The 11,553-nt window shown below is 40.5% G+C and overlaps 1 protein-coding gene across 1 annotated transcript; it reads right to left on the bottom strand.

Moving 5' to 3' along the window:
• Nucleotides 1–460: 460 nt before the first annotated feature.
• Nucleotides 461–11,552, bottom strand: GCLM (glutamate-cysteine ligase modifier subunit). Its single transcript, XM_055815551.1, has 7 exons — nt 11,218–11,552; nt 8,653–8,718; nt 6,865–6,949; nt 6,048–6,104; nt 4,588–4,790; nt 3,259–3,373; nt 461–1,533 (listed from the first exon to the last, which is right to left on the bottom strand). The coding sequence occupies exons 1-7, from the start codon at nt 11,335–11,337 to the stop codon at nt 1,364–1,366; spliced, it is 816 nt and encodes a 271-aa protein (XP_055671526.1). The 5' UTR covers nt 11,338–11,552; the 3' UTR covers nt 461–1,363.
• Nucleotide 11,553: the final 1 nt, after the last annotated feature.

The following is an 11,553-nucleotide window of genomic DNA, read 5'->3' as shown; positions in this document are numbered from 1 at the left end:
GCCCATACACTACCTACAGGCACCAAAATTCCACTAGCTGCCTACATGACAGAATTTGAAGGATGTTGGTGAAAACCCACTCCCTTACAGTCCAAATCTCAAAATATGTACACCTAAGTTAATGAATACTACTAGCATGAAGTCATGCTCCTGCCTGAAATCACAAGGAAAACTAGTACTTTAGACACTCAGCATCAAGCTCCTGCTGAACTACCAGTTGAGCTTTTGCTGTCTATTCTGATTTAAAGGCCAAGAAAACAAGGTGGCCTTATCGGTAGAAAGAGAACATTAAACCAGAAGCCTTGCCTTAGCCGCAGCAGTCTCTCAGGATTCGCACTAAGCTACTGCCAAACAGAAACACACCTAACTTCAAGCTAACCTTTTGCCTAATTTCTGAATGGCACTCAAGCAACAAAGTTTCCTAGGCAACCCCAAAAGAAGTCATCCATTTACACAGCCCCACAGGGAACAGCTTCAACATTTACTATCTGTTCTGGCGTGGCCAATTCCGATTGCGCAGTCCACAAGTATCAAAAAAACACAAAGCCACCGCTGCGAAGACAGGCACAATTTGATTTTTTGATTAACATATTTTTTGATCATTTGTTTTCAATTCTAGTTTTAAACATTCACACAATAATACATTTTCAGTTTCAAACAAAAAGATGCCATCACACTTGTGCAAACACTAAACAAAGCATTCTGAGGCACAAAGAAGCCAGAGGGAATTCAAGTAACAGTCAGAAAGTAATGTGGAAGATACATTATTTCTAAATTATAGAGGTCTTTTACACTATATTAAAAATAAACCAATTTTCCCATCCACACAAATTAAACAGCTGACTTGCCTATATATACACATACTAAGTAATGAGACACCAGTTTAATTTTGGGGGGGGTAATGTTTCGTAGAAGGTAACAGTTTTCTATAAAAACTAGTCCTTGAATGCTTTGCAGCTATGTACCTACCAGATAATTAACTATTATTAAAGAGAAATTCATTTTTTAAAAAATAAAAATATGTAAGTTTCTCTATACTACCTAATGGCAGCTACAATATGATAATTTTACAGTGAACTGGTCATAAAAAAGAAAAAATATTTTAAACTGTTTCTCTATAGATAGTTTCAATTAAAAACAAAATATGAAAGATTTTGGGTTTGTTAAATGAACTGGTCAATAGGGTAAGAAAGAAAAACAGTGTTAAAGCACTGCAGACACTCATGCTGACATCACACTGAGTAATTACAACTTCTGGTCTTTGTTACAAATGTCATAAAAGTGTTTCTATGAAAAAAGCAATGTTCCCCCCATTCCCAAGAAATTAAAACAGTAAGCCATTTTAAAAAACAAGAAAAAAGTTTTAGGAGGCATTTCTTTTAGCTTGCATGATATAGCCTTTGGACTTGATAATTCCTCTGCTTTTAACAATGACTGAATACCGGAGAAGCCATAAAGGAATCCATTCGTGTGCTTTCGTGTTCTGGATGCTTTCCTGAAGAACTTCTTGGAAACTTGCTTCACAAAGTAATTCTGAAGTTAAAAAGGGATATTGATGCTTTAAATAATGTAATGTAAACAGCTGCAAAAAGCAACACTTAAGAGAAGCCTTTTTCTACAGTCAAGAGTCTTAAGCAGTGCATTCCAGAAGAGTGGTTCTGTGGAGTATCTGGCACTAAGAGTAAAAGCAGCTGAGCAATACAGAAAAAAAAAATATCTTCAGGACACTTTTTTGCAACATGAGTACTTCCCATGAAACTTAATAGACTAAGATTTCTACAATATCAAACGGAGTTGATCAGCAGAGCCATTCGCAGGAAAAAACTGAAGTTAAATTTGAGAAGCTAGCTAGGCAAAACAAGAGGCAAGTAAAGCATTAGGCTGAAATCAGCCAAGTACTGAGCACTCTCAGTTCCCGCTGCAGTCACTGGAAGCTCAACACATAGCATCTCCCGTAACTGGGCTCTTAATACCCACAAGCCCAGAAAGCATTAAGAAAAATGGGCTTAAATGCCACAAAGCAGAACAGGCAAGTATAAATCCTTCTAGTTTCCTTTGGAGAGTCAGTCAAAGAAACAATCCCTTTGATGAGGAATGTTCCCAAAAGACAGTCTCAGTGCTCTTCAGCTGACCACTACAGAAAAGTTAAGCTTAGCAAATAATGCATAAGGGAACCACTGCTTGCTTTGTTTTCTATCCAAATCCTCTTCTCCTTCATTTCATTAATCTCAACAGAGAATATTTATTACATTGCAAGTTACACTATGGACTTCACAGGACATGGAAACTGTCAGACTAAATGCAATTCATCTTGCACACTGCCAGAGCGGTGCCAATACGTGCTCAAGCAGTGATGAAATTCATCGGTTGCAACAGTCATACTATAAAACATACACTTCATAAGTAACATTTTATATGCTTTTTTTCTTCGGGAAGGTGGAATGGGAAGAAAGGAGAAGGAAGGAGAAGTATGATCATCATGAATAGTTGGACATAAGGGAGCATGTAGAGGAGGAATGAATTATTGTTTAAGACTTCTTGCTTGCAAGTGCAGCAAGATATTTAAGGCATCATTATAGTGAAGAAGATTAGAAGATGTTTGAGAGATACTAATACAATATCCCAGAATATTCTAGGGAACTTGTAACTCAGATTTCTGGAGTCTAAAGGAAAGCCTCCAAGTCCTTCAATCACTCAGTAAATGAATCACTGCACAAAATATTTATATTTTTTCATCATCACTGCACAAGATATTTATACCAACCCTCTTTGTAATGACGTTACCTTAAGAACTCACAACTTTGAAAGAATCCCACTGAAAGCCTAATAATTTTACATGTCTAACACTACCAAACTACTCCAAAAAAAAAAACCAACTGACCATTAACATTTCTATGCAAGCTACTTCACAGACAAGTTCTGGGCCAGTCAGCTTTCATTTATCATAATTCATTCTATGTTTTGTGGAAATAAGTTTGTTTTTTTAACATATTCAAATTTCTCAGTAGTTTGTCCTATTTATTTCATTTTCTTTGATTAAAACTATTTCAGGAAACTATCCAAGGCTGGAAGAGCACCCTCTCCCCCAGCTTTCTTGAAGCAAAACCAAGAACTTAATATTCTGTAGAGGAGAAACTTTTAAATTCCTTTCTTCAGGATTCAAACATAAAACTGAAGTTCAGAGAGAGATCATTCTTGATTTTGTACTGAATAAATGCGTTTTTAAGGCTTTGCCACATGAGGTAACAGAAGACTTACCTTTTGGGTCATTGTGAGTTAACAGCTGTATGTCAAACTGCTTTGCAAAAGCTGTGAGATCAGGTGGCATCACACAACAGGAAGCTAGGTTCACCTGATTGCTACTTGGTTTCACCTGAAAGTAACAGAATAGTTTTATAAGAAAAAAAATTTATGTACTTATTTTAGTTGTTCCCCCCATGCCCCTATTAACTACAGAAATCTTGCTTTGAACCATTTGCCTTTGACCACTGTTTTAAGATCTCAACAAGGCTAATTCTGCATGATGCTGAACGGGCAACTCCTACATCTGCAATTTCCTGCAGCACAGAGCCCAAAGCAAGAATAAGATCTAACTTTAGGTGCTGCCACAGCAAGATGAGTACTAATCCATTCTTTCTGGCTTCCTGTCTGCTGTGCTCCCTTCACAGCATCGATCCAGGTTTTTTTTCCCCCTCTCTAGTTGAACATTACAGGGATGTTCAACTTCAAATAAAAAAATCCAAATAAGTATTTGTTAAAGATACACAATTTGCAGTCCTCCATGCCTTCAGGTAAGTGCTTAAGTCAGATTAAGTTAAAAAGGACACTCTTCCACTGACTCTTTCTCTGCTCATCACAAACTGCATTCATTATGACCATGCAGGTGGTCATTAATCCTCTCAACTCTTCCTCTGTATACACAAAACAGTGAGGAGCACAGATCAGGACTCTCGGCAAGATCTCTTACACAGCTACGGTACGTTCACGTACCACAAAAGAAATGTCTTAAGAGGAGAATTCAAAGAACTAATAAGGAAACAGTTAATCCACAACCTTACATGAGCACAGGCACATACTAGTACAGACCTCCATCACTCAAATGTTAAGAGGCAATTAATCACTTTGGACAACAAAAATATTGTGCCACTTCATTCACAGCCTTACTCTTTACATTTAAGCTTAGCATTCCAGGGGGAAATCCCTCTTCACTTTACTCTGTGTTATGAACAAACAGCTGTGTTTTCAGAGCCACTGGAATAAATCTGAGGGTTTAAGAGTACTGTTTATACTCCTTTCCTAAGTACAAAAGCATTCAAAACTCAAACCTTCAGTACTTCAAAGAACCTACTACTGAACAGACCCATGTTTTCTGGCCTTTCCTCACCGGTAGGTAAGATCACTGAGGAGAGTTACACTTGGAGCCTCCCCCACCTTGAACAACATTGTGACCCTCCAAAAGATGCCAAAAGTAACAAGGCTAATTAATATTTTGTATATAAACCCATCTGTAACAAGTTTACAGCTATGTGGCAGCCAGTTACAGTTCCTCTGTCCTAGAAATTCTACAAGTAGGAAGTTTGCTCTCACCTGTGCCCACAGATACAGCTGCTCTAACAGTGCTTTGTCTAGGTCAGAGGTACCTATGGCAATAATCTTCTTGTTTTGAACTAGATTCTCAAGTTCTTGCCAATAAGGTTGCAAATACTCCAAGGACAGGATAGTTCCATCTTCAACAGGAGGTGGGGCAATAATGACTGAGTCCAATTGAGCAACTCCAAGGGCAGAACATGCTGAGGAAAAAGAACAGAGACACTGTCAAAATCTTTTGTGAAATAAAAGCATAAGCAGCAAGACTTCAAATTCAGCAAAAAATATACCTCCTGCTTCACTCTGCTGGCTTTCATTCACCATTTGAAACTCTTACAAGTATCAGCAGTCAAGTATAGCAACACGACATTTTTAGCAAACAATTAGTGATACAGCTGAAGGCCAAGTTTCAACTGTAAGTTGGGAGGGAGGGAGGATGGGACACATCCCCCCAAAAAAACCCTGCCACCAAACAAAGCACAAAGCTTTTTTCTCCTGTTAAAACTACATATTTCTCTCAAGAGAGTGGTCACAAACAAGTCCCAATTCCCTTACTCTCAATTTCTTCCAAAATTTGGAACTTCCACTCTGAACTGTAACTCAAGTACAGGGCACGGACTAGGAGAGCTACTTGGACTATGTGAGGAGTCGGACTAAAAGCACACTGAATATGGAGACTGTAACTGCCAGAGAGATGTGGCAAGTCTTTAAGTATCACTGAGCTTTAGGAAAGATGCAAGCCATGAAGCTGTTCTGCACAGCAAAGAAGAATAAAATTAAATAGCTAAATAAATTCTTTTCTTCTGGAGGAAGATTCTATCAATGTATTTTTAACAAATGGTACTACAGCTTACAGCAAGGAGGCTACCAACTGGGGTATCAATAAAACAGAATAATATCTGACCCTTTGTTCTTTGGTAACCCCTTATACCCAACAGTCTTCCAAAGTGGTAAAGTTCAATGCTGCTCACAATTACTGCTGCGTTACACTAATAAAACTTCATGCATCAGTACAGCTATTGTCCTGTATTTTCAATAAAACTTAACTATTTCATCAGCTGCTCGCAGCACTGTATTACCTAAATAATCTGTGTAATACCACACAGTTAGTAGTGAAGTTCATCATGTTAAGAAGCGGCAGCTAACAACAACTGGTAAGAACTACTGTTACTAAACCATCGCATCCTATTCACTTTTTAACAAGTTTTGTGTGAAAGAACAAAAATCGGACTTGAGTTCGTGGACTCAAGGTGACAGTGAACCACATTTAGTAAGTTTACTGACTGAACTAACATGACTAACATGTAAATAGACTTGATTACCTAAGTCTCTTAGTAAGAAAACAGGCTATACTTGTGACAGAAACTAAGTATACCCCTTAGATGGAAAAGGCTCTAATTTTATTTCTAAACATTGAAGTAAAAAAGAAACCCTACCAGGAGTTTGAGTTTCACACTTACCCAGGTCAACTGCATCTCTGATTGATGAAGAGTTTGATCCAACGATGAAAAGTTTTGCTGTTTTCAAAGAAACTGGGATCAGTAACTGAATAAGCCAGCTTTCATTAAATATATTGCTATCTACTTTTGCTATATACAGTATTTGAGTTCTTGGGTACAGGGTGCTTAGAATATACACCAATTTAAAAAATTGGGAAAAACCCAACCTTCTCAAAGTTGACTGCCCAATAACAACACTGTTATCTTAAGTTTCAGAGTTATACAGTCTCAGAACAAGAAATCATCCAGTTAGATGATCTAATAAGCTGTAAAGCTGGGACTGAAGCATCAGGACACTACACAATAACTGTAACAACCTGTATAAAAACCCCAAATGCAACAGTACAAACAGACCTCTTTAGAACTTAATGAGACTCAAAATGTACTAGCGTTAGTTTGGACTGCCTCCTTCAAGTTCATCATATTCAACCTGGAAAAATTATGCAAATAGATGTGCTTCCAATGCTATTTCTTAATTCCAGTACTATCTGTAGTATTTTGCTTCAGAAAAGTCAAAAAGATTCACAAAATATATTTAAAATGTCTTGAGGAGATCCAAATTAAAGTAGAAAAATGCCGAGCTGCTTTAGAACCTGAAATATGAATTCAAGTCTTTCTTAGACAACTTCTAGACTACCAAAAGCATGACAGTGTGCACTGATGTCATTTGACTTTGCAAATATAAAACATGGTGGAAAAAATATATATACATGAACATCCTATTAATGACCGCATACAAAGACTTTTTATGCCACCAGATTTGTTACTGTGTTCTTACCTGATACTTTCAACTCATCCCTTTCTTCAGGATTTATTTTTTCTACAGCTTGAGCTACAGTACATTCCAGAACCTCCAGTATTTCCTGTAGTAAGTACAAGAGACTTAAGTATGACTTGTGTTAGAACAATAATAGAAATAGAAGTCTTACAGCAGTTACAAACAAAAACACTATAAAAATGCAATGACAGAAGGGAAGTAACCCAATGCTTCTTGATCTCTGAGGGGAGGTCAGAAAATAAAGTCATATGAAAGGCCCTATACGTCCCCAATATGAAAAATACAAATTACTGACAACAATTACTGGAATAAGTAGTAAGTAATCCATAGTGTTCTGATTTTCTGATGTGAACAGATAGTTGCGCCAATTCAAACTGCCTTGCTTTAAAAAGAAAGCCTCATGACCAGCTGAAAAGAACCATCAGAATTAGGGGGTCTGGGTTGGAACACCTTTGCATACAAGTATTTTGTAATTTCAGTGAAGCCTATGAAAAAGACTACCGTGAAAATGCTGTAAAACACAGATTTAAAACAATAGTTTTGAAACTACAAATTGGGAAACTTTCAGAGATTTCACCCTTTCACCTAATTTTAAGACTAGGCTGACATCTCATGTCAGCTGGCACAAGGTGACTCTCAAGTCTTTACCTACATGAGATTTTGTATTATACATGTGCACACACACCACACCGCCCCCAGCCAAGAACTCTTTGGTCATTTTTGCTGCCTTACCAAAAAATCCTCAAGTGACTGAGTTATGCCATACAGTCAGCATTTTAAATAACAATTAACTTTTACTGGAAACCAGTGTAATTCATAAAAGAATTTGGAATTATGCAGTTAACATGTTCTGACAGCAAAATCTAGCTCACACTAAATAATTAACTTTAAACAGATCACTACATCTTACAGAGACAAATGTTTATTTATGTTCTCTTCTTGAGCAATCATTAGATCTTCCAGAAATCGTTCAGCATTAACTGCCTCACCACACTCCAGTGTGGAATGCAGCAACGTTCAGTTGATGCCACCATTACACAAGAACTGGTAAAGAACCCCAAAGAAACAGTTAGCAAAGTTTTTTAGTTTTGTGTGCTTTTGCATTCGCTTTATTTTTTTAAATGAAGCATGCTAATATTTCACAGAGCAAATAACATATTTAGTGGGAACCTATTACTGCTTTGCTGAATTTCAAAAGCAATAGTGAAAGAGGAGCAGGCAAATACACTAAGAACTTTATGTCAGATGCCATTGACTGTGGTTTTAAGAATTATGTGGAAGTCTTTAGCTCTTAAGGGCAAATCTGCATCTTCAGAAATATTTTTGAGACAACCAAGGCTATGCTTCAGAGTTCTCCTCCAAATGGGATGATCTTCAGCTATTTAGTTTATCATCTCCATAGTTTAGATAATTCTCCATCGAATTTTTACAAGCATGCTAGCAAACTTCTAAGGTGTATATATATATATACAGTCTGGTGGTTAGGGTTTTTTTGTGACTGCATCAATAATTAATTTGAAATCTTACAGGCCAGGGCTTTCATTTTGCTAATAATTCTTACTTGCCATCAACAGAAATCTTCACTTCGGTATTTCTTAACTTCTCTAGATTTACTAAATATTTAAAAAAAAAAAAAACCAAACCAAAAGGAGGGGTTTGAGAAATACTCTTAAGTTATCTGGAGTTGCAGATGCAGAAATAGATTAGTGCCTATTTTAAAAGGTGTAAACACCTACATATTTCTGTTTTCACAAGTAAGATGGGTAACACACATAACACCTCTCCTACCTGATTTAGGTCTTGTCCAATCTTTGAGCTCCATTCAGTCAGTGTTTTCTGAATGCAGTCCCGCACCTACAAAATATTTTTTCATATTCAAGTCTCAGTATGTTACAGCTGCACACAAACAATGATTCATAGGCATGTAGGGCAGACTGAGCAGGTGAACTAATGACACCATTCCTTCAACCACAGAAGATTCTTCCATCACAGCTTCCATCTGAAACTTGTTCAAACTAGTTTACTTACATATTTTCCTCTCCTCTTTAACAAAGAGTTTTAGCAGCAATACAAGTACTGTACTTCATTTATTTCTCCAACCATGGCCATATTTAAAGGAAAAAAACAATGCTAAACAAGCAAGAACTAGGGCGTGGGGTGGGCTGGGTTGTTTCTGTGTAGCGATTCCCAAGTCAAAGTGTTGTCAGAGAAAAGCATACGTGCTGTGACATTGTTAGAAATGAGACTTTACAACCACTAAACATTCATTGTATTAATTATTTCTCTTTCCAAGATCTGCATCTGATACTTTTCATTTACTGCCTACCTATTCCACTGTGCCAAACCACTGATGGTTTTAAGTCCTTCATTACTGAAGGGGGTACCTTCAAATCCCACCCAACACCTGCATTTTTCCTGCATCCACACATGCAATATAAACTTGACTAGGATTCTGACCATGGGTTTTCTCAAACACAGTAAGGCGTTAACTATGAAGTCTACATCAGCTAATTAACTGCATGCTGTACCAGTGCTTCAACTGTACCAATGCTCTAGCTTCATCACTGGGGTTGTTACCCTGCAGGCTAAGTAAATGTACCGTCAAGACTGCTACCAGCCAAGGTAGAAACACTTCCCTGAGTTGCTATGTAACTTCACTTTTAGCAATCTGTTTTATAACTAGGTGGATACCTACTTTTCCTAACATTATGTTGCAATTTCCTGTGACACCTAACGTTAGCTCAGAGAGCTCACAACACCATGCACCAACCAGAAGATTGCCTCCACCATAAAACTGGGTATCATGAAGATTAAGATGTAATACAGTAATAATACTTTGTGAGCACGTTTTACATGTTCTTTCCCAGCCATTTAAAATGTCATTAAAAAAATAACTGAGTCAGAAGTCAAGAACTGACACACACACAACCTCTGAAACAGCTATCCACAATGCTGGAACTCTTCAGCCTATTTTGATGCAGCTTATAGCATCTTTTCCTTTCTGAGGGAAAGTGAGACAGTGCTAAATATGTGTTTTCTCTGTACTGCTACTCTGCAACTACCACATACTGTATTTCTGTTGCAGTTAGTATGCACCAGCCTCTGTCTCCAAAGCACACCATCCCCTGCCCTCAACACATGTGAAAAGCACAGTGTATTTGACTGCTTTGACCAGCTTTTCCAAATAGTTACATTCCAAAACTCCTAACGTCAGCATTCATAGTTTGCAAAATTTTAGCTTACATTCTGCCACTGAGAACTGTACACACTAACTAAACCAAACAGGAGAGTTAAAAGCCAACTTATTTCTGATAATTAATGCCAATTATTTGCTCTTGGAATTCCAGCAACTCTGAAAAGCAGGCAGCCTTATGTTTAAATGGATTTCCCTGTAAACAAGTAAGGTTAAATACCTGATTAGCTCTGCATACTGGCCACTCTTATTTACCAACCATCCAGAAACTGCTCACACTGCGATACAGCTATTTCTTTGGTACAGAATGTGGCCGTTTCACACAGATCACAGAATGCCGCAATATGCCATCAGGCCACATAAAAGTTATTACCACATGTCAGCTAACCAGAAGCATGATGAATCCTTCCCTCTCATTACATCATCCTCCTGTCACCTTTCTTAGCATTTGTGCAGTCGGCCTATTGTAGATTATCAACAGTGCCGCTACACAGCCACAACCAGCCAAAAAAAGTAGTAGCTCCGACAGGTAAACGTCCATTTTCAGCTTATTGTGTCACGATGACACAGCAGATACAGTGCTCCTGGAGCTCAGGACCACAGGATCTCCAGAGACTTTTATCAGGATTATTCCAAGTGTTGGCACACGCTGCCAAAGCCAATAGTTTACGGTGGTAATTTCAAGCTTTTAACAAAGAATGACAGCTATACTTTGCGAAGACGGCAGCAATGGCTCATTTCCCTGAGACCTGTCGCCACCGAGAAATTCAAGTTAGGAAAAACAACGCACCACCGGCACCCTGCCCTCGCCGCACGGCACCAGGGATGGATGGCCTCGGCCACCGCGGGCGGCGGCACCGCGCTCAGCCCCGCGCCCCCAGAGGCTCCCACCGCCCCGGGCCCGCGGCCCCCGCCGAGCCGTAAGGGAGCACACGGGGTGGGCCCGCTCCGCCCTCCGCACCTGCCCGGCCACCCTCGCCCGCTCCCGAGGCCGCCTCAGGGCGGCTCAGCCCCCGGCGGCGGAGCAGCGACCGCCGCCCACGGTAACGCTCGGGCCGCCGGCGCCCCCGCACCCCAGCGACCGCGGCGGGGCGCCACACCTCACCGGCCCGGCCCCCCCCCGCCGCCGCGGCCCGCCCCGCGGGGCCCGCCCCGCTCACCTCCTCGCCGGGGGTGGCCGGGCACTTCTTGCGCAGGCAGCCCCAGTTGAGGAGGTTGCCGGTCTGCAGGGTGAGGGTGGCCGCCCGCTCCAGCAGGGCGCGGGCGCCCTCCGTCCCCATGGGGAGGCCTGGCGCTGCGGCGGCCGCCGGGCTCCCCGCGACACCTGCGGCACCGCGCCGTGACTCAGCACAAATAACGGCGGCGGGGGGGCGGCGGGGGCTGCTTTGTAACCGGCCCCGGTCACATGGCCCGAGGACAATGGGCGGCGTGGCGGGCCCAGCGCCGCCACCAGCGCGCCAGCCCGGCCGCGCGCGCCGCCTCAGCCCCCCGCCGCG

This window comes from Falco peregrinus, chromosome 10 (genome assembly GCF_023634155.1).
Source record: "Falco peregrinus isolate bFalPer1 chromosome 10, bFalPer1.pri, whole genome shotgun sequence".
Lineage (NCBI taxonomy): Eukaryota > Metazoa > Chordata > Aves > Falconiformes > Falconidae > Falco > Falco peregrinus.
This window is presented reverse-complemented; position numbering and strand designations above follow the sequence as displayed.